Source organism: Spodoptera frugiperda, chromosome 24, assembly GCF_023101765.2.
Source record: "Spodoptera frugiperda isolate SF20-4 chromosome 24, AGI-APGP_CSIRO_Sfru_2.0, whole genome shotgun sequence".
In the NCBI taxonomy this organism is placed as follows: Eukaryota; Metazoa; Arthropoda; class Insecta; order Lepidoptera; family Noctuidae; genus Spodoptera; species Spodoptera frugiperda.
The window spans coordinates 5,685,906-5,713,905 of NC_064235.1; the positions used below are offsets into that span (position 1 = coordinate 5,685,906).

At 40.8% G+C, this 28,000-nt stretch overlaps 1 protein-coding gene across 1 annotated transcript; it reads left to right on the top strand.

Moving 5' to 3' along the window:
* LOC118278534 (uncharacterized) lies at window positions 1-28,000 on the top strand. Its single transcript, XM_050703436.1, has 29 exons — window positions 1-168; window positions 1,638-1,682; window positions 1,995-2,206; window positions 2,909-3,001; window positions 3,683-3,805; window positions 4,720-4,866; window positions 6,397-6,521; window positions 7,342-7,498; window positions 8,312-8,406; window positions 8,967-9,135; window positions 9,900-10,146; window positions 10,719-10,885; window positions 11,279-11,502; window positions 14,181-14,385; window positions 14,824-14,961; window positions 15,747-15,840; window positions 16,163-16,261; window positions 16,932-17,040; window positions 17,889-18,032; window positions 18,651-18,774; window positions 19,364-19,461; window positions 19,868-20,080; window positions 20,592-20,730; window positions 22,200-22,424; window positions 23,747-23,854; window positions 24,958-25,084; window positions 25,635-25,749; window positions 26,279-26,401; window positions 27,511-28,000. The coding sequence occupies exons 2-29, from the start codon at window positions 1,646-1,648 to the stop codon at window positions 27,659-27,661; spliced, it is 4,008 nt and encodes a 1,335-aa protein (XP_050559393.1). The 5' UTR covers window positions 1-168; window positions 1,638-1,645; the 3' UTR covers window positions 27,662-28,000.

Sequence of the window (28,000 nt, forward strand, 5' to 3'; positions counted from 1 at the left end):
CGACAAGAGTCATTCCTGCGGCGATGTCCGAACACATTACACTTGACTGTGATATAATAATTCAATAATAATACAATAATAACATCAACTATTATATTATTAATAATTATTTAATAATCCTACACTGACAGTGAGAGTGAAACGTAGTGTGTAATAGTGAAAGAAAGAGTAAGTTCTAAACGTAATTTTTGTATTGAAAAAAAATAGGAATTGCGTCGAATAAGGGAATTAGGCGTTGCTATTTTATGTTTTTTACAAATTGGTTTTATTGTCCCATTAGTTTTGACGCTGTATTGTCGTTGAATTCTTCCTACATATATATACAATAGGTAAATGATCAAATAATGTATCAGAGATATTGTAAAAACATTTTTTTTAAAGAGTATCGATGGAGTTTCTTGCTCGTTCTTCTCCATTCGAAACTACACTTTGGAACGAGCACCTAGCTTCACTGACAGACAGACTGACGGACAATTCAATTTGACGTTTCAAAGGTACCTAATTTAGGATTAATTGAAATAAATGCTTTGACTTTGACTTTTGCCAAAATGACTAGTATCATTAGAACTTAAAACGGGATATTTACCATGTTTATTTATGTCTATGAGTTTCCGATATTTCGGCACTGTTGCAAGCGCCATGATCACGGATGAACTGGTTCGGTGGAAACTAATGATATTATTAGTGACCATGTCAGTTTAAAAACTTATTAAATGACTGATGCTGGTCTTAAGGGTCATTGAACTCAATAATAATATCGGTTCCTTAGGAATTATAAAGACTGAACGGGTCTACTTAATCTTGCCAATATTATAAATGCGAAAGTTTATACGTTTGTGTGTTTGTTACTCAATTATGTCAAAACGGCTGAAGGGATTGGGATGAAATTTGGAACAGAGGTAGATTATGGTCTGGAATAACACATAGGCTATTTTTTATCTCGCGATAATGTGGGTGAAGTCACTGGCAGAAGCTAGTATTTTATAATACATGGGCGTAGTTTTTGCGTGTAGAGTTTGTTCACTGTCCAGTGACACACGTACACTGGTATCGTCATGAGCTAATGTTCACATGTAAACAGTGACTCGTGGTGTAGATGTCCAGTCAACTGATGGTAGCGAGGTTCACTGTCCAGTGACACACGTACGCTGGTATCGTCATGAGCTAATGTTCACATGTAAACAGTGACTCGTGTAGTGTAGATGTCCAGTCAACTGATGGTAGCGAGGTTCACTGTCCAGTGACACACGTACGCTGGTATCGTCATGAGCTAATGTTCACATGTAAACAGTGACTCGTGTAGTGTAGATGTCCAGTCAACTGATGGTAGCGAGGCTCACTGTCCAGTGACACACGTACGCTGGTATCGTCATGAGCTAATGTTCACATGTAAACAGTGACTCGTGTAGTGTAGATGTCCAGTCAACTGATGGTAGCGAGGTTCACTGTCCAGTGACACACGTACGCTGGTATCGTCATGAGCTAATGTTCACATGTAAACAGTGACTTGTGTAGTGTAGATGTCCAGTCAACTGATGGTAGCGATGTTCACATGTAAACAGTGACTCGTGTAGTGTAGATGTCCAGTCAACTGATGGTAGCGAGGTTTACTGAAGGAATTCATTACTTTTTTTCAGATACACAAATGAAAATGAATATAAGAATATTCTTCATATTTGTTGGTATGTATTTCATATATTTTTCTTTTTATCTTCTTCAAAAGTGGAGAAGAAATCGTTGAGGTGCTCATATACTATGGTATAAGCCGAGGCGTTACAAGTACGTTGCCGGCCTTTTGGGGATTAGGAATTTAAGGGTTGTTGGGGATTGTGAAGGGGGTAATTGGGCCTCCAGTTACCTCACTCACACAACGCAAGCGTTATTTCACGTCGGTTTTCTGCTCGATCGTGGTATCACTCCGGTCGAGCCGGCCCATTCGTGCCGAAGCATGGCTCTACCACACTTAATAATGAATTTTAAACTTATTTTTTCAGTAACAATAACGACCACAAACTCACTGCGATCAGGCCTACAGCTGATGTTTCCACACGAGCATAGAGAATACGTCTATATCTTAAAAAGTAATGTGTCCACTGGAACTTGGAATCCTCGGAAAAGCGCCACCTATTGGCAGCTGCAAGGCAACTTGCATATACAGGTGTATGACAATTTCACGAAGGCAAGACTGTTTTTGGATGAATTGGAGGTAACTTAAATATTCCTCTTTTTTAAATTCGTTGGTTTGTTTGGCTGCCCCGTTGGTCTCGGTCTCAGGTTCGATTCTCGGGTCGGGCAAAGTGTTGTTGGGCTTTTTTCGAATTTTCGAAAATTTCTCAGTAATAGGAGGTATTCCACATTGGGCACCCGGTTAAATGGCACCCAAGCTAATGGCACCGATTATGTTCCATTTACGGCACCCATAGGTCGCCATCCATGCTCTCGTGTGTGTCATTGGTGGACATGTCGGCTTAAGACGCTTCTCATGCATGATAGTGCACCTGCGCATAACCTACCAACTTGCAAATATTGCAAGCGTTCTAGGCCACGGTAACCACTTACCATCTTGTAGGCCGGGTGCTATTTGCTACCGTTGGTATGAAAAAAGTACCTATTGACTAATTCTGAGTTACTACTATGTTATGTACCTTTACATATGTCCTTTATAAGCATGTTTAGACACCACTGACAAACGGTGAAGGAAAATATCGTGAGAAACCTTGGACTTATAATTTCTGATAATAAGTTTGAAATTAAAAAAACCCGTATTGAGCTAGCACCACGCTTGCTTGCTTGGTTAACGCTCAAACCTTCTCTGTATGAGAAGAGGCCTTTGGTCAGCAGTGGTCACTTATAGGCTGTTGATGATGATGTGAAGATGAAATTAATTTTGTTTTCTTTACTTTTCCAGAAATTAGTATGCTGTACGGATCACGGACCAGTACGCGAGTTGGAGACTGATGATGATCAGATCCTGAAGGAACCATGGGAATTGGAGTATCAGGTAATAATTTTACTACAATTTTTGCACAAGAACCTATGGTTGAAAGAAGCTATGGTCCACAGCCAATGTTATAGGTGTACCTAAAGATTGTTAAGTAAATTTTTTGATAAACTAAAAACAACGACTTTCTCACGTAAATGTTCTGAGAAAACTGGGACGCAGAGCACCGTGTACAGACACCATTATAGAATCGTCGCCAACACCGCACAGGGACCTACCTCATACAATTTCATAGTCACTCTCACCTATAATTTCCGTTTACTATATCTCACAATAGTCCTGCATCACCCGGTAATTGTCCTTTGGTGTACTACCATGATGTATACAGGGATAATTGGAGGCATATGTCCCATTTCACTAATAATAAAATTGATTATATTGTATCTTTCATGAGACATACTAAAATTGAATATTATGCTATCGGCTTACTTACGTAACTGTTTGATGGGGAAGTCGACTAGTTTCAAGCCATTTTAGAGGTTCATATTCATGAGCAGTATTCCGCAGCGGCTATTGAATACGCGGCGATTATACATTACATAGTAATTAATAATAAAATTGTTCAACGGGCCTCTGCGAGTTGGCTTCGGCTCCTCGTACGTCTTCCAAAGGTCCGGGACTCTAAGGTCCCGTGAAAAGAAAAGAACAAACATAATATTTAATAATGACTGTGCTTTACAGGACAATGGCTACATAAAGTCTATATACGTTGGCCAGGAACCAGCCTGGTCGGTGAACCTGAAGAGGGCCATCTCCATCAACTTCCAGGTCACCAAGGATAGTGGCACCTATTCTGTTAATGAGGTGAGAGCTAGAAACACAGCATATAGAAGCAAGTATAACAGCTTAAGCATAGAACCCATTTAGTATTTAATTTTAAGTAAAATTTCCGTGGTGCTTGGCAACTGGGTTTCTCCCAGTTGTGCAATCTCTTTTGTGCCTTTAGGCTTAAATCATTCTGTCTCCTGCGTTAAATTCACCGAGGGAAGTGGAAACTATCGTTTTCTTTTTCTTCTCCTCTAATAATATCTTCTGATTTGTTTCGTTGCGGGATCCAAGACAGTCATTCATTTCCCTGGGACGCGCCGGACTTCAATGTTCCGGTGTTTTCATGGTTGTATCTTCTGTAGATCCTGGCTAATAGGATGGGAGGTTGTGGCGGGCTTGTCCCAATAAAAAAAAAAAAACAGCATACATGTAAAGTGCACAAAAATATGCCTTCCTTTTTAGAAGGTTAAAAGTACATACATACATATACAGCACGATGTGTCGCTTCGTCAGAAGAAATGTGCTGTGGATGCGTTTGGCTTCCACCAATCATATTCATTGGTACACATAGCTTAGTACTGGTGGAAACGGACTCAGTTAAGCTATGTTTTTTATATGGAAAGATGTGTGCTATGGATGCGTGCTATGGATGTGTGCTATGGATGCGTGCTATGGATGTGTGCTATGGATGCGTGCTATGGATGTGTGCTATGGATGCGTGCTATGGATGTGTGCTATGGATGCGTGCTATGGATGTGTGTTACGGATGGCTTCCATACTATCGATACATCGCATACTCGAGCTGCGCATCTTTCTCGCACAGCTACATAGCTTAGTATCAGTGGAAACGGTCACATAGTTTCACAACTTAGCTATTACATCTTCCTAGCATAGCTACATAGCACATCTCTGGTGGAAAAGCAACCTCACACCTTTCTATCTTTCCCCAGCCCTGTTTAGACGATATCTGCGCCATGATATACCTTTCTCGAGGGAACCTGATCAAGAAGTTCACCAGCCTGAAGGTGCCTACAGCCAGGAGTAGGAACAGCTGGGCTTCAGTACCCTGGTCTTCAGTGTACACTGGGAGAAGTGTGGTGAGTAGTTAGGTGGGAGAGAAAATTCATGAAGTCTTTGACTTAATTATTGTGATCGGCTTACTCACGTAAATGTTTGACGAGGAACTCGACTAGTTTCAAGCCATGCAAGAGGCTCATATTCATGACTGAGCTCAGTAGCAGTGCGACAATCGATTATTGAAAGATTGAAGAATTGATAGTTTGGGAGAGATAGATAGATCGTGAGACATACTAAATTAATTATTATGTTATTGGCTAATTTTTGACGAGGAACTCGACTAGTTTCAAGCCGTACTAGAGGTTCATATTTATGAGCAGCTACTGCTACAGTCGTGTGTCGCGGAATGCTGCTCATGAATATGAGCCTCTAGCATGGCTTGAAACTAGTCGAGTTCCTCGTCAAACATTTACGTGAGTAAGCCGATCATAATAATTAATTTAGTATGTCTCACGAAAGTTACAATAGACTGCCAATAGAAAACTGTTGAAGGCAAATCCTCCGCTAACGTTGGTCACCGGTGATCACCACGGTATTCAATGTGTTAATTTCCTATGAAAATTAAAAATCTATTTAGCCTGTCAGTTAGTTAATGAAATATATTAAACTCGTATTTTTTTATTTTGCCATATAAGATAACAATACTTAGATAAAACGAATTAAACTTTTGGAGTGGGGGAGCAAATACGTCATTTCTACATATAAAACGTACCTAGAAGTGATGTCACGTGATATTTCATTTCAATATATTTTTGAAAGTATTTTTCTCCGGTAGCAAAATAAAAAAGACGTGTTTAATATTTTAAATTAAAAGCAAGGGGTGTGTAAGAATCGTGGCAATTGGCGTTCCATTGTCTGTACCAACCGCCATGGGAGACAGGCGTGGTTATGTATGTATGTTTTAAATGAATGACTGACATGACTGCACGGTTAGCGCGGTGGCTGGGCAACTGGCTGCCGTGCAATGTGTAGCGGGTTCGATTCCCGCACTGAGCAACTCTTTGTGTGATCCACAATTTGTTGTTTCGGGTTTGGGTGTCATGTGTATGTGAAATTGTATGTTTGTAAACGCACCTACGACACAGGAGAAATTCCTAGTGTAGGATTTTCTCAAGTAATATCTCTAGATTTATACAAAAGCTGTGGCATGTTGACAAAGGACTTTGAAAAGAAAGCAAGCAGCAACGTCACGCCTTTTATCCCCGAAGGGGTAAGTAGAGGTGCACATAACGGCACGTAATACCGCTATACAATGTACACCCATTTTTCACCATTTGTGTTGTCAGCCCCATGTAATAAGGGGTGAGCCTACTGCCACACACTGGACACAATTCCAGACTCCGTGCTACTACTGAGAAATTTTTGAAAAGCTGAAAAAAGCTCAGTAATTCTTTGTCCGACCCGGGAATCGAACCCGAGACCCCTTGTCTGGCAGTCGCACTTGCGACCACTCGACCAACGAGGCAGGAAAAAAAGGAAAAGAAAGCAAGTCTATGTTTAATTCTAGTTCAAGTCTATGTTTAATTGTTTATTTTGTTTTCTTATTTCAGATAGACTCAGTATCGTCAGCAGAGCGAACATACGAGCTGGATGACTACAAAGGTCTGAGCTCAGTGGAGCTGAGAGGCAGTTACCAGTACAAAACACATGACCACATACTGGCAGTTAACACTGAGTAAGTATTTCTTTTTTATGGTATACTAGCGACCCGCCCCAGCTTCGCATGGGTGCAAAGGCCGGCAACGCATTTGTAACGCCTCTGGTGTTACGGGTGTCCATGGGCGGCGGCGATTGCTTACCATCAGTTAATCCGTCAGCCCAACCACGCTAGATTAACTGATGGTAAGCAATCGCCGCCGCCCATGGACACCCGTAACACCAGAGGCGTTACAAATGCGTTGCCGGCCTTTTGGAGTTAGGTATTTAAGGATTGTTGGGGAATCGAGGATTGGGAAGATTGGGAAGAGCGATAATTGACACAGATATTATGCATGTAATATATATATAAACCTTCCTCTTGAATCACTCTATCTATTTAAAAAAAACTGAAAATCCGTTGCGTAGGTTTAAAGATTTGAGCAGATAAAGGGACATAGGGACAGAGGAAGCGACTTTGTTTTATATTTGGGGGTTAAGAGTTTAAAAGTTGTTGGAAAATCGGGGTATGGGAAGATTGGGAAGGGGGGAATTGGGACTCCGGTAACCTCACTCACACAACACAACTCAAGCGTTGTTTCACATCGGTTTTCTCAGGAAAAATAATAATTGTGAAATTAAAAATCTGCCAATAGACTTGAGTAGCACGGAGTCTGGAATTATGTCAAGCATATGGCAATAGGCTCACCCCCTATTACATGGAACTTATAACACAAATCGTAAAAAGTGATTGTACATTGTATAGCAGCATTACATGCCGTAATGTGCACCTCTGCCTACCCTTTCGGGTATAAAAAGGCGAGACGTTGTGTCTAAACATATGTTTTTCTTTCTTACAGCCTATCAATATCCTATGACCATGATAAAGCGGCGAAAAGTGTTGAAAAACTGAATTTAATTCAGACAACGGTGCAGTATGTAGCCAGTGACTATAGAGACCCTTCCAATGGCATCCGGAACCTATCACAAGCCTATTTGAAAAATATCACTTATGAGGTATGTTACAAGGTTTAATTTAACTTGCAATACACAGTATGGAGATCACTCATATGACTTAAATGAAACTACAAGTAGTACTCGTCCACAGAAGCATAATACAACTAAATATTTCAACGAAATTTTCAAACAAAATAAATAATGAAATTAATCAAGTATTAAATTCTGTGGGATCAGCTTCATGTTTCTTGACCACAGAAGAGCTGTAATGTTGTAGGTTGTCTAGGAATGTTACGGACATGCGGCGCTGCTGTTATAATGCCGTATTTGTAAAGAGTGTTCAAATTAGCTCAAAGAGAATAATGCACTTTTTGGCTTCCTTACTGGGCCTATTTCGCTAATTTTTCGTATATCGTTAGCCAATATGTGGGTTAAATTAAGTCATAAGAGGTTTCCCCATACGGTATAAGGTGTTCTAAAAGTACTTATCTGCCACGGCTTTAATGGGAGGTAGTGTTGTGTTTGAAGATTACAATAGTGAAGAAATTTCGTATGCCGGACCAGTTAATTCAATTTGAGAACATAAAGAAGTTAAATAAACATTGACTCTACTCTGCATAAAGTGGTTCACAAATACGCACGATGCGTCGCTTCATCAATGTTGTGTCGTCAATGACTGCATGGTTGGCGCGGTGACTGGCTGCTGCCGTGCAACGTGTAGCGGGTTCGATTTCCGCACGGAGTAACTCTGTGTGATCCACAAATTTTATTGTTGTTTCGGGTCTGGGTGTCATTTGTACCTAAATGTGCATGTGACTCCCACACTTTACTAATCTCTAACTAACTGGTTACTTATGCTTATATTTGTTTCAGATGCTCCTGAAAATCGCTAGGAAAGGTATCGATGCTGACAACATAGTGAGGAATGCTTCGCTTATACACAGCTTGGATTTTATAGACCTTTTGAAGTAAGTACCTTTTTTAACTAAAAGCCGGCAGCGCACCGGTGACTCCTCTGGTGTTGTGGGTGTCCATGGGCGGTGCTGATCGTTTACCATCAGGTAACTCGTCTGCTCGTTTGCCCCCTATTCCATAAAAAAGTACCTATATTAACTAAAGACAACGGTTTACTCACGTTATAAATGTATCGAGAAAAGATCTACTAGTTTCGAGTCACAGATAGACTCTTCATTATGAGCAACGCTGGGTGCGATGATGTTATGACGCTCGGTATGTTCACCAGCGGCGAAAATAATGGGTTCGATTCCCGGGACGGCACAAAATCCTAAAAGTCTGTCTGTCCTGATTGCTTATCATCAGGTGATACGGCTGTTTCTTTGCTAACCCAAAAAACATTTTTCTTAAATGTTTTTTTTAACGTTGATAAGTCTGCATTTGGCCACCAACCCGCTCACTGCCAGGACGGCGAAGCGTAGATGTGGCCGAGGATGGAGCCAGAGACTTAGAAAGTACCTATTTACTCTGACCTTGAAAAGACCCGATATTAATATTGTTTTTTGTTTCACAGCACAATTTCAAGACTAAACCAGGAGACGTTAATCAGCATCTTCAATGACCTAGTCCTAGGCACTAGTTACGAGCTAGAAACAGCTAGGAACATATTCTTAGAAGTCCTACCACATGCGAGAAGCGACGCCTGTGTGAGGTTCATCAAATACTTGGTTTTGGAGGAAAAGGTACTTTATTTTTAGTACTTAAAGGTTGTTTTTTGCTTATAGTGTAGTTTAAAAGGAATTTGTGAAATGGGCTAGTTTTGTGATTGGAAGTGTTAGAAGAAAGGAAACGTTCGGATGTCGCCATTACAAGAATCATCCGGAGGACACGGGAGCATACAGTGACGGTGTGCCCTGCATGGGCTGAGCACAGCCGTGTCTTTAAGGACGTGATCGGCGATGGCAACCTCTTGCGTCCGGTTCTGGTTCAGGCCATGTCGCGGAGCGTTTGCATGGGATACCATTTCCTCCTTCTGCGAAGCAGTCATGCTAGCAAGTCTTTAATGGCCAATAGAAAACAGTTGAAGGCAAATCCTTTGCTAACGTCGGTCACCGGTGACCACCACGGCCGTCGTGAGAGACTCTCCGGGCGTCGGGGATCACGGGATGATCCCCGGCCACCGTAAGTGCGGGTCTGCGGACGGCGAGCAAAGTTAACTCGCCGCCCGACCAGAACCAGACCCGTGCGTGCGGCGCGTCGCGTTCCGCGCGCGCTTCAAAGAGCCATCAGACCACCACAGATCGTGCCCAGTAGGGCCGATGCCTAATCCTGGACCGGGAGGTTTTAAGTTAGTAACAGTCTGACACTCCCTCTCGCCTTTACCCTGGCGAGAGAAGTCATTGGATAATTTTCACCCCTTAAAAAAAAAATGGAGACCTATATGCCACCGTCTCTTTGTGCTATGTAGTACAACATACAACCTAAGATCCCACACCACATTTTCCAGGAAAAAGTAGAAGATGCAGCCCTACTATCCTTGATCAGGAAACTACCATTCAACGTGGCAGCCCCGAACCAGGCTCTTTTGGAAGAGTTGGAGGTCCTCAGCAAGTTGGGCCTGGACTTCCCACCAGATATCCGCCACGCTGGTATACTGAGCTTCGCGACGTTACTGCATAAGGCCATGGAGATATCTCAAGTGAAGCAGGATTACTTTGATAACATCGTCGTGAAGTATTTCAGGATGTATAGCGGTGAGTTTTGTCTGATATATATCTAGTAGATATCTAGACTGCACGGTTGACGAGGTGGCTGGGCAACTAACTGCCGCGCATCGTGTAGCGGGTTCGATCGATTCCCGTACGGAGCAACTTTTTGTATGATCCACAAATTGTTGTTCCGAGTCTGGATGTCGTGTGTATGTGAAATTGTGTGTTTGTAAACGCACCCACGATACAGGAGAAAATAGTGTGGAGTAACGTTTTTTTTTAAGACAGAAATGTAAATCTTAGTAATAAATGTGAAAGTTTTCCTCACGCAACGGATTATAGTTTGTCTTGTATAGAAACTCATACAACTGCGTCCACTGATCCGCATCGTACGGACCGCATCATCGGCAATGCGTACATGAGTTGCGTACTGATGACGTCATACGGAATGCGTACGATGCGGGCCTGTGGACGCTAACCTTTAGTGGCCTCAAGTTAAAATTGATCTGCCATAATCCCCACACTTGTCAAACGAACTGGGGATCGCAGTTAGATCACCAAAAATCTAAAAGATGCTGTTACTCATATATTTAACTCCATCATCCATCAACTTTCAGACTGTCCTCAGTACCTGGACAGGATGATATGGCTCCAAGGGCTCTGCAACATTGGCTACTCAGCAGAGTCGTACACGAGGATCATACACGCAGACTCCACGAGAGACCGGCACGAGAGGCTCTGGGCAGCGCTCGCTGGGAGCCCCAAGACTGAAGAGTCTTATACGGTAATTTGACCAAGATTTTTATTATTTAGTTTTATACTATTGGAAGATTCAAAACAGACTGGAAACTGGAATGTGACATGACTTTGACTTTAACTTGACTTCGATCTCGACTATGACTATGACATTGATATTGACATTAACATGATTTTGACTTTGAATTTGACTTGAGATTAACACGATTTTGCCATTGACATGATTTTGACATCGACATTGACGTAGACTTTGTCATTGACGTTGACATTGACTTTGACATCGATTTTGACATTCAGATTGACGTTGACTTTGACATTAACATGAGTTTGACATTGACATATTTTTGACATTGAAATATTTATAACTTTGAATATGTCTGTAAATTTGATCAAAATTAATCTTTTTTTTAATTTTTTCCAGGTTCTAGAAACGACCGTACCAATAATAACGAACGAAACTGAACACATACAGCTGAGAATTATAGCTCTACACTCGTTTCTGAGTTCGTCAAACGTGAGGGAAACTGACTTCATGTTCATACACAATTATATTAGGAATTGTCACAATAATCAGCTGAAGAGGTTCTGGTTTGCGACTATGAAGAATTTGGAGGCTAACAAGAACTTTTCTGGGTATCGGGTCACGTGAGTATCTGTAGATAGTTGTTTTCTAATAATTTGAATTAGAACTAGTGCTTGGGTCTGTCGCCAGACCAGTGGACTGTTTTTAAAAACGTTATTCCACTCTAGAATATTTTTCTCCTGTGTCAGGGGTGTATTTAAAAACATTTCACATACATATGACACACCCGGAAAAGCCATTTGTTGATTACTCAGATTGCGCGATAGCCGGTCTACTGCGCTAAAGAACAAAAACAAAATTGTGATATCTGACCAAGGTATTTCGGGTTTGATTTCCTAGTCCGTCAAAGATTCATGCTTCGGCACTGCTGGGCCGGCTCGACCGGAGTGATACTACGACCTCACAGAAAACCGACGTGAAACAACACTTGCGTTGTGTGAGTGGGGTTACCGGAGGCCCAATTACCGCCCTTCCTAATACCCGATTCCCCGAACCAACCCTTAAAATTTTAACTCCCAAAAGGCCGACAACGCACTTTTAACGCCCCTGGTATTCATGGGCGCTCGTTTACCGGCTTATACCATAAAAAAGAAAGATTTATTGACCGCCTTAATGCAATTGAATTCGATTTTTAATAGTATGGATAATTCATTTGTCATGGTTTTGAAATTGTACATGAAACAATTAAGTCTTTGACTGCCAATAGAAAACTGTTGAAGGCAAATCCTCCGCTAACGTCGGTCATTGGTGACCCCCGTGGCGTTTAAAGTGTTAATAAAAGAAAAATAAATAAAATTTATTTATTTTCCACCATATTAATACAGACATTGGGCTTAAAACTAAGCTTATATAATAATATTAATATAATAAATTCTGAAACAAGTTACATGACCAGGTTTAAAACAATTGAAATGACAAGTGGTGGGATTCATATAAACTGTGGTTCACATTTATACACACATACGACAGAGGCGACTATTGCAGTGTGGGTCAATGTAAAAAGTACCTAATCTTAGAATGTATCTGCTACACAGAACTTTAATGAAATCTTTTATAGGGCGTTGACCTGCGGGAACAAATTGTCAACATATTGTCACAGTTAGGAGCTAAGTGGAGTTGTGTATTCTTTGTAAAATAAAATATAAAAGTTAGAAAGAAAAACATTTATTCTACACGCTAAATAAACGCTGCCTGCCTCGTTGGTCGAGTGGTCGCAAGTGCGACTGCCGGCCAAGGGGTCTCAGGTTCGATTCCCGGGTCGGGCAAAGTCTTACTGGGCTTTTTTTCCGTTTTTCGAAAGTTTCTCAGTAGGAGCACGGAATCTGGAATTGTGTCAGTATATGGCAATAGGCTCACCCTCTATTACATGGGACTTAAAACAGAAATGGTGAAAAAAGTGGGTGTACATTGTATACACAATATCAACACTAGAAATAAAAATAAATATGTTGTTCCTACTACTAGACTTAAGAAAATAAGCGGTTCGTTTAGATGTCAATGTATACGCTTTTACAATAAAGTTCCCAGCCATATTCAAAGTTTAAACCTAAGTAAATTTAAAAATGTTATTAAAGAAAAACTATGTAGTAAAGCTTTTTATAAAATAAAAGACTACTTGGAGGATAGTCAGGCTTGGGAATGAACTGCTATAATGTCCACACAGGTCTTGCTGACATGTTTGTAACATATAGTTACATTTTTTATACAATTTGACATTGTTTTTATATATTTTTTTTTCCTTTTATATTTTTATATTTCCTTTTAAAATTGTTAGTTTGAGGACCGTGTGAGACTTTAGCTAGTCATTTTATTTTTAGTAAATTATATTCTGACAGTTTGAGCATTTGTGTGGCCTACCCAAATGTTCTTTTGGTTGGTGTTGTTCGTCGGATCATTCAGCAACAGCCGTCAGCTGAGCTGATTGTAAACTGACACATGCGTGCTGCCATCTGAACAGGTCCGCTCAAACTGCTGTGGTTCTTTCCTCAAAAGACCACTACAGAATCAACTTGCACGGTTCTCCGACATCTTTAATTGATTTTGTCTGGACTTTAAAAGAGACTATGACCTCTGAGTTTGTTTCGGCATTTCTTCTCAGAGTAGTCGGATAGGAAATGCCGGCCTCATCTAGTTATTTAAGAGATTGACGTGTAAAAGTGTTATTTTATAACCTATTTGCAAAATAAATATCATTTATCATTTATCATTTATAGGGGTATCACGTGCCGTAATGTGCATCTCTGCAGACATCGCGCCGGACTTCAGTGTTCCGGTGTTTGCATGGTTGTATCTAATGTAGATCCTGGCTTACAGAAGTTACAGCTACTTGGGAGGTTGCGGCGGGCTTGTCCCAATAAAAAAAGTGATATATACAAGTATCTTACTAATATTATAAATGCGGAAATTTGTCAGTTTATGTGTATGTTTGTTACTCAATCAGGTCAAAACGGCTGAAGGGTTCGGTTGAAATTTGAAACAGGGGTAGATTATGGTTTGAAAAAATACATTGGATACTTTTTATTCCACGGAACCGCGGGCCAAACCGCTGTCATAATCTAGTTTGTACCTACCTAAGAGGAATTCCAAAACAGAAAACCAAATGAATAATTTGCTTGAACCGGCAATCGAACCTAATCATACTTCAACATTAATTATACTTCGACCAAGGAAAAAAAAAGACGCAGCCTATGTCTATCACCTTTCTAAAATAATTTACATCAATATTAATTTTAATTTCCAGCTCCTTCTACGTCCCATTCGTAGTGAACCAGGTATCGAACCCCGACCCTCTGTACTGGGCGACGAACAACTACATCATCAGCGCTGAGGAGGAGGACAGTGCAGCATCACTGCAGGTCTTCAGTGTGGGAGACCCTGAGGGTGTGCTGCCCAACTTCATTGGAGCTAGGTTGTGTACTGGTGGGAGACGGCCTTTCAAGGTTGATGTGAGTACCTATATTTATATTTAGACGTGATTCTGCCATTGGAGGGCAAAGGCTTCCCTACCAGACCCTTTAACGAGCAGACGGACCACCGAGGCCTCGCAATCCTTCTTCCATTTTTAATGGTATAAGCTGGTAAACGAGCAGACGGATCACTTGATGGTAAGCAATCGCCGACGCCTAAGGACACTTGAAACACCAGAGGCGTTATAAGTGCGTTGCCGGCCTTTTGGGGGTTAGGAATTTAGAGGTTATTGTATAATCGGAGATTGAGAAGATTGGGAAGGGGGTGATTGGGCATTTGGTAACCTCACTCACACAACGCAAGCGTGGTTTCACGTCGGTTTTCTGTGTGGCCGCGGTATCCCGGCCCATTCGTGCCGAAGCATGACATGTGTGGGAGACTGTTGTCGATGATAATGATGATCCATTTAATTCCAGATCTACCTGGTAATGCAAGGAGTAGCAACCAGCCTCTTCAAGAAGCTGAACCACTTTAATGAAAAGAACCTGAAGGTGGAAGATCTGATCCATGTGCTGAAGAAAATGAGAGTATGGGCTGTGAAGGCGCCGGAGAAGGTATTATTATTTAAAAAAAAAAAACATTAGGATTTTCTCCTGTGTCGTGTGTGCGTTTACAAACATACAAGTTCACATACACATCACGCCCAGACCCGGAACAACAATTTGTGGATCACACAAAGAGTTGCTCCGTGCGGGAATCGAACCCGCTACCCGTTGCGCGGCAGCCAGTTGCCCAACCACCGCACCAACCGTGCAGTCTATTAAGTTTCCTAGTTCATTCACTTAAACGAAGCGTTTTGCTTAATTTCTTTTAAAAGCATTAAGTGACGAAAGAAAACTGTTGAAGGCAAATCCTTTGCTAATCGTCGATTACTATTATCTGACGTGGCGGTTAACGTGTAAACCACAGAGGAGTTTCCCTTCCATTGCACTTGGAGCTGAACCGGAGCTGCGGACTACCTAGCGGGTTACCGGGGCTCTTGTTTGAAAAGCAGGTGAACGGGGTGGTTTTTAGTCAGTAAGAGTCTGACACTCCATCTCGCCTTGTCCAAGGCGGGGAAGTCATTGGATGACTTTTCGCCCCAAAAATGCTCTGGAAGCCTTTAGCAAAATCTGTTTCCTGAAATTACTAATCTTTTCGCTGAAATGTCTGCAGTGGACGTCTTGTAGCTGATGATGATGATAATGATGATGATAGTCTACTTCTTACCTATTCATTTGTCTTTCTACAGGTCCATATAGTGATGATAGTCTACTTCTTATACCTATTCATTTGTCTTTTTACAGGTCCATATAGTGATGATAGTCTACTTCTTACCTATACATTTGTCTTTCCACAGGTTCACATAGATGTGGTGATAAAGATCCAGGATAAAGCTGTATTCGCGACACATATGAACCAATCGCGCTTTGAAAGTGGTAGCGGAGAGGATTGTAAGTATTTAAAAAAAAACGTTGCTCCATGCTTGTGTTTTCTCTTGTGTCCTGGGTGCGTTTATAAACACAGTAGATTATTTTAAAACATTACAAATACTTTCGAAGATATATCGATTTGAAATATTGCGTGACGTCACTTTTAGGTACGTTTTATACGTAGAAAAGACGTATTTGCTCCCACTCCTAAACTTTGATTTTTTTATCCAAGTATTGTTATCTTATATTATTATGATAAAATAAAAAAATATTTTTTTCATTACCTAACTGACGGACTAAATAGATATTTAATTTTCATACTCCGTCATCATCCCTATTTCAGTGGCCTACATTGAAGATTTCCTTCGTTTCGGAAGTCACATCAACCAGCAGATCGTGTACTATCCGTTCCAGACTGATGTCAACATTCCTAGCGAAATGGGTGAGATATTATTTAATATGGCGTCTTGGAAATAATAAGGAATACCAAGTATTTCTCATTGTTAACAGAAATATTCTATTGCCATCTTGAATGCAGTAAATGATGCTGTAGTTTTGTTGATTGAGTACTGCTGAGCAAAAGTATTCGATTCCCTAGCCGAACAAAGTATTAGTGTCCCCATATACGATGCCACCACCGCGCCGCCTCCACGCTGCCACCGCGTCGCCACTTAGCCGCCTCTGCGCTTGTTCCCCGTGTTTGATTAATTCCATTACTGGCCGCGTACGAACGTAATTCCCCAATAACCCTTATATTCCTTACCCCCAAAAGGTCGACAACGCACTTGTAAGGCTTCTGGTGGTGTCCATGGGCGGCGGCGATTGCTTACCATCAGGTGATCCGTCTGCTCATTTACGGGCTTATACATAAAAAACAAACAAGCGCGGAGGTGGTTCGGTGGCATCAAAAGTTACTGGTTGCTTTCAGTTTTTCAAAAATAGCAGAGAAATCTCTGTCATAGTTCGAGTCTTGCGATCTTGCCCGAGCTATGGCAATAGGCTCATCCTCTATTAAATAGGACTTTGAACACGTTCGCTTCTGTATCTATGTTTCTGTCGTAAGATACCTCTAAAGATTAAAAAGCCTGGTACTATATTCTCTCATTTTGCAGGAACTCCAATCCGTCTACAATCAACAATCCTATCTTTCGCTTCGATCAGAGGGAACCTCACAGCGCCCTCTACTCAAGACAAAGTTTGGAAAAATGATTTGCATATCAGGTAATACGTCATACGAACAACGGATACGCATGTCTCCTTTGGGGGCACGAGAAGATAATTAAAGTTTCTAGCATCTTTATGTAAACACTAGCAGACCTGGCGAACTCCGTTTGGCAACCAAAGATGTTCCCTGTTTTCCTGCTTTTCTCTTGAACTTTTCTTTGCTATAAACTTCACGGAGCCCGAGACCTTTCCAACGAATGCAAAACCGTGGAAATCAGTTCGTTCGTTCTGGAGTTATAGCGTTAGGGAGGAAAATCCGACTTATTTTTATATTATACATTTATGTTAAGAGATATCGTGTGGCCATAGTGGCCCGGAGATTTAACACCACTCTTCATGCATGAGGCTGTGGGTTTAGTATGATTTTTTGTGGCTGGAGCTATCTCCAGCCACAAAAATCCTTCTAGCTATCTAGAAGTAACAAAGTGATACAGGCTATGTTTTTACCAATATAAAACACACTTTTTTGAGGGGGCAAATCGTCCAATGTCTTCTCCCGCCTTGGGTGAGGCGAGAGAGAGTGTCAGACTCTTACTGACTAAAAACCACCCAATTCCTACTCCTGCTTTTCGAGCCGGAGCCCCGGTAACTCACTAGGCAGTCCGCAGCTCCGGGGCGGCACCACCCCTACAGGGCCCCATCTGTGGTGGTCTATTTAAATATGCATCTCAGACTACTTCATTAATAATTACATACTTTCACAGCTTAGCAATTACGTCTTTTTAGCATAGCTACTTACCACATCTTTGGTAAAAAAGCAGCATAATTCTCCTTCCAAAATTTTGTCCAGTCAATCAAGTGGGAGCGCTGTTTCATTAATAATTGGTAATCCTTACACCCCCCAGGTACCAAGGCACATCAGTGACCACACTCTCGACTGACGGTCCACTGGTTCGAAGCCTGCACTCGGCACGCATTCAACAATCATTGGTAGCTCATCTACCAATGAAGTTCAACGTGTCATTTTCTAATGTGGACAAGAATATTGAGTAAGTAAAAATTATAACTTTTCTTTATTTATTTCTAATACGTGATTTTTTTTTTGAAATAAAACTTTTAAAAGTTTAAAAAACAGTAGCCCACCTTTAACGGGAGAAAACCAAGCTACCGACGGTCAAGGCTCATCAGAGAGGAATTTCCGGACAATACGCGCTATGTCTAGAAGTACTTGCCTTCTGTATCAGGCTCTTGACCTGGCCATCTAACGTTACTTAGGTGGCTTTTGACTATACGACATTGGCAGATACGACTATCGGCACAATGATTGCTTGCGTGAGCGGAGCAACTCTTTGTGTGATCCACAAATTGTTGTTCCGGGTCTGGGTGTGATATGTATGTGAACTTGTATGTTTGTACCCACGACACAGGAGAAAATCCTAATGTTTAAAAAAAAGATATTAACTTTTTCACGTAATTGTTTGAGAGTGCTCGAGTTCATTCAAGCTGGTTATTATTATGAGCTCCAAATAATTCCTAAAACTAAACGAGTGACCTCAAATATTACGTGTGTAGACAGTAATCACGAAGTTGTGTTAAACTGATTTTATATTTTTAGTTCGGCCTCATCTACTTATTTAAGAGATTGATCATTTATCATTATCATTTAGATTGACATGGCCAAACCCAGGAGCCCAGCAAGGAGGTGTGGCGATGCACTCCCGGGCACAGATAGCTGTGGAGACCTCATCGTTGAAGTCCACTTCTACAGTCACTGCTGGTGACAATTTGACGGTGAGCGTGAAGATATTGTATACTTTAAAGAAGAGGGTGGTTTTATGGGGTTGTTAAGGGCAAATTTGCAGACGTATCGCCTTACGGTATGCAATTGGCGAAAAAAAAACATACTGTTTCTACTCTTGTTGTCTGTCAAAATCGATAGTTGAGAGGCAAATCAGACGTATCGTCTTAGGGTAAGCAATTGACGCCGCCTGTGGATTATTTTTTGCATGGGAAAATCATCCAATGGCTTCTCCAACCCGAAGGTGAGAGGGAGTGTCAGACTCTTGGTAAATTAAAACCATCCTGTTTCTACACTTGTTGTCTGTCAAAATCTATGGGGATGCGATGAGCATCATTAGCTTAATATTTTCGCGTGAACTGGACGCGGTGCCGTCACGTGTTTGTTTATAATGTCGGAAACAGAAACAAAACGAAACGATTCACATGCACGTAGGACATAGCCGCCGCGTCACACCGCATCGCGTTGTATTCGCGTGTCGCCGCACCGCTTCGCGTTCGCTTCTAGATCGCTCACGCAGGACGTCGCGTAAGGACTGTTTTTAAATACACATAGGAATTATAATTACCATGTTTATTCCAGAATCTTGACAATAAAAGCGTGTTCTTCGACTGCGAACGACCAATGACTGGAGCTGAAGTATTAGACAAGCTGTTTACATCTAAAAACAATCACTATGAGTAAGTACTAAGTGCATCTGTCTTCAACATATAGGGTGACTGGTAATTAGTGAACGATATTTAAACACGTAATTGTACTCATGATTACAAACAACTTTCCCAAAGATACTTTTTTTGTATACTCATTAGTTTTATTTTTATCACAATAACAAAACAACAAAATTTCGCGCGCGCGTTGTGTATACGACGCGGCGATTGTCGCGGTATGCTGCTCATGAATATGAGCCTCTAGCATGGCTTGAAACTAGTCGACTTCCTCGTCAAACAATTACGTGAGTAAGCCGATAACATAATAATTAATTTAGTATGTCTCACGAAAGTTATAATATAATTATAATATAAGTATATAGTTTCTTGAAAATCCTTTATTATGATATTATAAATTGTCATTTCTCTCTAATTTCAGCTTCTTAACCTCAATCCAACCATCCCTGATCATCCTAAACAGCATACTCCTCTTCACCTCCCCACCCTCAGGATCCTGTGGCCTGATACTTCCACCACAGCATTTGATGAAGACTGCCAACGACATTCTGCAGTTGAAGATCCAATTGAATGAGATGAGCGTCAATGAAGATACCACGAAGTTTGATCTTTCTATGATGCTGAATTATTTCAGGTATGTTACACAGTAAGTCGTTTAAAGTAAGAGTTAGAGTGAGAGTGAGAGTGAGAGTGAGAGAGAGAGTGAGATTGAGATTGAGATTGAGAGTGAAGAGTGAGAGTGAGAGTGAGAATAGGAGTGAGAGAAAGAGAAAGAGAAAGAGAAACAGAAAGAGAAAGAGAAAGAGAAGAAAGAGAAAGAGTCAAGCAAATGTCGATGTCAAAAAGTGACAGGCATGTTAAAGTCAAAGTAATGTCAAAGTGAAAGCTATGTCAAAGTCATGGGCATGTTAATGTCTAATTTAAAGCCAAAGTCAAATTCAAGGTCCCAGTTATGTCAACGTCAAAGTTAAAAGCATGTCTATTTTTAAAGTCAAAATCATGTCAATGTAAAAGTCAAAGACAAAATATTCTTTGAACCCAATATGTTCTCATTATCTTATACATATGTAGATATTACTGTATTAGATACAAGTCAAATGGCAATTACTATGTGTTTCCTAATTCACTTCTGCTTCTTATCACAGCCAGGAAGAGCCGAAGAAGGTATTCTTCGAGATGGAAGCGCTCACGAAGATCGAGAGCACGGGAGGGAACGCCAACGTGCAGCTGACGATACATGGTCTGCAGCCTAGTGCTGATAATGTTACTAGGAAGGAGTGGACGGTGAGTCTTCAGTTATTGTCATTAGCATATTATATTAGTCATTACGTTGTACAGTTAATTCTTATTGCGTAAAAATGATAGATTAAAAAAAGTTAATAAAAATCTGTGAGTGAGGGAACAGAGAGTAGAGTAGTTAGACTTGCGACCACGGTTGAATCCGTAGCTGCGGACTATCTAGCGGGTTTACCGGGGCTCCGGCTTGAAAAGCAGAAGTAGAAATGGGGTGGTTTTTAGTCAGTAAGAGTCTGACTCTCCCTCTCGTCTCACCCAAGGCGGGAGAAGTCATTAGATGATCTCCCTCCTAAAAAATAAATAAACGAGCCATGTTCGAATAGCGATCAAGAGACTTTATAAGATGAACAATACAAACTGGCAAAGATTTCAAATTCCCATACTTAAAAATTTTATAAATTAAAAGACTCTCTACTATCTTGAAAAAATTACCTGAGGGCTTAATTTGTAGGAAATTTGTTGTATTGTCACCTCCCCATAGGACGTATTACAAGTCACTCTGTATGTATTTCAAATTATTATAATATTATACTAGATTAGTCTATACTGTTTAGGGGGAAGAAAAATAGATGTTGGCCGATTCTCATAGATCGGTATCTATGAGATAGGAACAAAAAAATCATCAAAATCGGTCAAGCCGTTTCGGAGGAGTATGGCAACGAAAACTGCGACACGAGAATTTTATATATTAGATTTCAAGCACTAATAGCAACAAAATCGCCCGCAACAGTTGCCAAAAAATCGCTCGTTCGTTTCTCACTAAAAGGTAAACCGTGTATAAAAAGAGTACATTCTTAGCAACATCAACATTACACGTTCTCCCTTTTACTTTCACACATAGTTGCATCCCAAGGGGGTAGGTAGAGAGATAGCCACGTAGCTCGCATTATTGTCGTAGGATAACATCACGGCTGGTGTATGTTTTGGGGCAAGCAAAATGGGGTGTTTTCAGTAAGTGTAGGAGCCATGCTTCGGCACGAATGGGCCGGCTCGACCGGAGTGATACCACGGTCTCACAGGAAACCAACGTGAAACAACGCTTGCGTTATGTGAGTGAGGTTACCGGAGGCCCGATTACCCTCGACGTGAAATAACGTTTGCGTTGTATTCGCTTGTTACCGCACCGCTTCGCGTTCGCTTCTTGATCGGTCACGCAGGACGTCGCGTAATAATAATTAATTATTTTACTGCAATTTAGTTTTTACTTACGTTTTTTTATGGAACACGTCAATTAACGAGCAGACGTATCACCTGATGGTAAGCAATCGCTGCCACCCATGGACACTTGAAACACCAAAGGCGTTACAAGTGCGTTGCCGGCCTTTTGGCGGTTAAGAATTTAAGGGTTGTTGGGGAATCGGGGATTGGGAAGATTTTATTTCTTAATATTTTAGTACTTATTCTAAGCATCATCAAAATTTCAGAAGCAATCTTTAATTCTGCCTTTCCACCACCAGATATGTCTTCGAGAACAGGACATCAGTCATGGAGCATCAGACCAGGATATAGCCATCCACCCAACGTCTTATGAAGGTCACCTCACCATCACCTACTCAGGAAACAAGACCGACTGCTTCGAGTCCGGTCCAGCATCAGAGCTGACCCTGAAGTACAAGGGTATTCCTCAGAACTTATATGGAAAACTCGAGAGGTTTTTCGAGGTGAAAATTTTTGGGAGTAATGTGAGTTTCATCATTTTTTTCCCCTCTTTTTTTTATATTTATTTCAATTAATCCTAAATTAGGCACTTTTGAAACGTCAAATTGAATTGTCCGTTAGTCTGTCTGTCAGTGAAGCTAGGCGCTCGTTCCAAATTGTAGCTTCGAATGGAGAAGAACGAGCAAGAAACTCCATCGTTACTCTTTTAAAAAAAGGTTTTTTACAATATCTCTAATACACTATTAATCTGTTGTATATATATGTAGGAACAATGTAACTACCATACGTCAAAACTAACGGGACTATAAAACCAATTTGTAAAATAAAATAGCGGGTTTTCAAACATAGTGCCCACATATTATGTACACTTACAATTTTGAAATAATGCTTCTATACAAATAAAAATAATATATAATTTAATCTTTCAAATCAAAAAATAACTGCTTGATGCCACAGGATCCCTAGACTGCATTGGAATAAACCTCTTGTGCCCAAAACATGGATACACGCAAGACAGAATGTATTTTCTATTGTGTTTTATATACGGCATACAAGGGGTTGTTAGGACGTTGTCCCACATTAGGATTTCTCCTGTGTCGTGGGTGCGTTTACAAACATACAATTTCACATACACATGACACTCAGACCCGAAACAACAATCTGTGGATCACACAAAGAGTTGTTTCGTGCGGGAATCGAACCCGCTACACGTTGCACGGCATCCTCTTGCCCAGCCACTCACACAGCCATTTATTTATTTTTAAATTACATACATAACTTCGTGCCTGTCTGTATTGGTGTAGACAGAGACAATGGACCGCCAATAGGGATGATGACTGGGTCAAAAATAAATGATTACAACTTTTCAATACAATAAAATATTCAAAAATAATCACACTCTCATTCATAAATTAAGTAGTTCATCAAGAACTATTTAATTTAGAATTTTTCTAGCTAAATTTCTAGAAATAAGTCTGCTATTTGACGTCATAATCACGTTATAATAGAGTATTTCATAAAAAGTTTATAGAAAATGTTGTTTTTGACATTTTGAAAAAAGTACCTATTGAATTTGACTAGTAGGAAACATGCCTATTGCAACGACTCTTACATACCTCTTATTTTTCAATTATAATATTCAATTAAAAGCAGTTTATTATAATAAGTCTCTTAAATTTTGAATTAATATTATTTTATATAACATTTCAATGGACTTCTCAACAGTAATCAGAGCGCCGAACGCACTTTTGTTTTGATTACTTTAAACGTAAAGCCAACTCATATTGTTCTGAAGGCACATATTTGTATATTTTGTATTGCATACAAAAGTTATTTTTTATTCCAGTTATCAGAGATGGGTATCCTGGAGTCTGATATAGTGACACAGACTGCTCTGGGCCAGCTCGTCAGGAGTTACAGCAAGGAACCGCTTAATATGACTGCGGTTATCAAAGTAAGTTATAGTATAATCCTTTTCTACCACCACTAACGAGGCCCATACAGCCGCAGCTGTGTGGCACATCTATACTATAATAATATTATAAAGCTGAAGAGTTTATTTGTTTGATTGTTTGAACGCGCAAATCTCGGGAACTACTGGTCCGAATTGAATAATTATTTTTGTGTTGGATAGTCCATTTATTGAGGAAGACTATAATATTATAAAGCTGAAGAGTTTGTTTGTTTGATTGTTTGTTTGTTTGAACGCGCTAATCTCCGGAACTACTGGTCCGATTTGAATAATTAATTTTGTGTTGGGTAGTGCATTTATCGAGGAAGGCTATAGGCTATAAAACATCACGCTATGACCAATAGGAGCTAAGCAGAGCGGATGAAACCGCGCGGAAGTAGTTAGTTTATTATAAGTGTGGGAAAGCCATGCTTCAGCACGAATGAGCCGGCTCGACCAGAGTGAGTTTCACCACCAATGTTAATTTTTTCCTGAATTTGCTGTAAACCTCACGGAGCCCGAGACCTTTCCAAATGCAAAACCGTGGAAATCGGTTCGTGCGTTCTGGAGTTATAGCGTCAGGAAGGATAAACCCTGATGTGCTATGCTACGTTGCTGTGGATGCGTTTGGCTTCCACCAATCATATTCATTCGTACACATAGCTTAGCACTGGTGGAAACAGACTCGCCATATTCTCCCAGTTGTGCAATCTTAGGCTTCTGTCATTCTGACTCCTGCATTAAATTCACCGAGAGAAGTGGAAACTATCGTTTTCTTTTTCTTCTCCTATAATAATATCTTCTGATTTGTTTCGTTGCGGGATCCAAGACAGTCATTCATATCCCTGAGACGCGCCGGACTTCAGTGTTCCGGTGTTTTCATGGTTGTATCTACTGTAGATCCTGGCTTACAGGAGTTGCAGCGGTTTTGGGGAGGTTTTGACGAGCTTGTCCCAATACCTTTCCGGTGTTTTCATGTTTGTATCTACTGTAGATCCTGGTGCACAGGAGTTGCAGTAGTTTGGGAGGTTGTGGCTACCTTCCCATTTTATATCTCCTGTCCCATGTCTTCTAGCTAATGATGTTGATATTTTTGTTGTTTCCAGGAAAGAAATGGCCTAGCCTCAGTGAGTGTCAACAAGGGCGCTGACATGCAGTTCAAGTCTGATAACTTCGCCTGGTTACTGGACAGCTGGACTGATGTGCAGATCATGAAGACCTTGGGACTGTACCGTAAGTAGTTCTTTTGTGACTTTTAACCGACTTCCTCGAAAAGGAGGTTCGCAATTCCGCCGGTATATATTTTTTTCTATTTATGTACACCGATTACTTCGAGGTTTATGGGCACCACCAGTTTTAGTGTCTGAAAGTCGGTATTTTTCAGACACCGTTTTATTTTTTTATTACTTACTTACTTATGTGTAGGAGAGCCATGCTACGGCCTCAAAGAAAACCCACGTGAAACAACGCTTGCGTTGTGTGAGTGAGGTTACCGGAGACCTAATTGCCCCACGCCCCAATCTACCTAATCCTCGAATTCCTAAGCCCCAAAAAGCTGGCAATGCACTTGTAACGCCTCTGGTGTTACGGGTGTCCATGGACGGCGGCGAGATCTCGTATTAAGCCCTTTGATTGGTTGGAAAAGCAGGAGTAGGAACGGGGTGGTTTTTAGTCAGTAAAAGTCTAACACTTCCTCTCGCCTCGCCCAAGGCGGGAGAAGTCATTGGATGATTTTCCCTCCTTAAAAAATGTGTTTTGTAATAATTGAATTTGTTTAATTTAGGTGAATGTCGCGTCCAAGACAACTTGGTACACTTGTTGTTCGGAGGAGAAGAGCTGGTGATGACGTCAGACACAGCTGAGCACGTCATCTTGGCTGATTGCACTGTTAAACCACAGTAAGTCATGTTTTTATTCAATATTTTATCTAACACGACGTTTTGCGCGAGCGATCTAGACGCGAAGGCGATGCGGTGCGGCGCGGTTGCGAAAACAACAAACTATCAAAATGTATAAGTTTTTAAACTGACATGGTCACTAACACTAGTATTAGAACTCGAAACGGGATATTTACCATGTTTCCGATATTTCGGCACTGTTGCAAGCGCCATGATCACGGATGAACTGATGAGTAAAAAACATTTTAAATATCCCGTTTCGAGTTCTAATACTAGTGTCAAAATGTATTTACCTGACTAAACCTATGTGGTATAAGGTAAGGCGCGGCGCGAACGCGATCAATTGGGTTGATATTTTCGCGCGAACTGGACATGGCACCGTATAATTTCGGAAATAGAAACATAGCGTAACGATTCACATGCACGTAGGACATAGCCGCCGTCACACCGCATCGCGTTGTATTCGCGTGTCACCGCACCGCTTCGCGTTCAACTAAAAAATATTAATATTATTCATATTTCCTCACAGATTCGCAGTAATAAAAGTAAAGAATGGTGTGAAGATATACACAGGAGGGTTTTACGTGCTGGTGACGTCACAGGATGAGCAGAAACCTATCGTGGACAGCAGCAATGGGGGCAACCATTTCTGGTAAGTTATTTGACGTCATCAGGAGTGATACCACGGCTTCACAGAAAACCGACGTGAAACAACGCTTGCGTTGTGTGATTGAGGTTACCGGAGGCCCAATTACCCTTTCCAATCCCTGATTCCCCAACAACTCTAAAATTCCTAACCCCCAAAAGGCCGGTAATGCACTTGTAACGCCTCTGGTATTTCGGGTGTCCATGGGCGGTAGCGATTGCTTGCCGTGATCCGTCCGTTTACCGGCTTATACCATAAAAAACCAAGTATTATAGGTGAGTTCATGATGCCACCACCATCATGGCACCTGCGACACTTTTTGGTACAGACCTACTGAAACAATTTAGTAATCTCATTAGTGGACTTGTGTCTCGAAGACCTTTTTCGTCTGTGTCCCCTTAATTGTGTTTTTCTACCAAATATGTGCTATGCAGCTATGCTATGAAGATGTAGTAGCTAAGCTGTGAACTATGCGATTGCTTCCGCCGATACCAAGCTGTGAAGCTGTGGGAGGAAGATGCGCAGTTCAAGTACCTACGCGATGTATCGATAATAGGGAAGCCATAACACGCATCTTTCCATATAAAAAATAAAAAAAAACATAGCTGAACCCGTGTACCAATAAATATGATTGGTCGATGCCAAACGTGGAAAAGCACCTTCTGACACTAGATGGGTTTAAAAAGACATTCATATAAATACATACATACATACATACATAACCTCACACCTGTCTCCCATGGGGGTAGGCAGAGACAATGGAACGCCAATTGCCATGGTTCTTACACACTTCTTTCGCTTCATCAACAGTCATCAGTCTTTTCATGCATGCTCGTCGGTTAAAGGTACTTTTAATTTGGCCCTTTTTTAATATATCGCCAATCTGGTCGCTATATGTCCGTCTGGGGCGCCCTCTACCGACGGTCCCACTCATATTTGCCTTGTATACTTCTTTCGTAAATCTGTTTTCATCCATCCTTTCTACATGTCCAAACCATCGTAACATTCCCTTTTCAATCCATGTCTTTCAAACCACACTTTTCTCTAACAACACTATTTTTCACTCGATCACTCAGTTTTTCTCATTCATATTAATGTTCCATTTATTTTCACAGGATATCTCACATCAGAGACACGGTGAAGATAGTCTCCAGGGCCACGGATCTCCAAGTATACTTCAATGAGTATGAGCTGGTGGTTCTGGTACCACATATATACCTAGACTCCGTCTGTGGGATATGTACTAACAAAAATGTATATTATTAGTGTTCTTAACATTATATGTATTATTTTTATTGTAACTTTCGTGAGACATACTAAATTAATAATTATGTGATCGGCTTACTCACGTAACTGTTTGACGAGGAACTCGACTAGTTTCAAGCCATGCTAGAGGCTCATATTCATGAACAGCATTCCGCGACACACGACGCGACGATTGTCGCGCTGCTACTGTCGAGTTCCTCGTCAAACAATTACGTGAGTAAGCCGATAACATAATAATTAATTATATGTATTTTTGCGTATTACAAGAATTTTTTCTCTTAACATAATTGGCGAAAAATAAAAATATAAAAATGAACGAGATCTCGCAAGATTCAGATT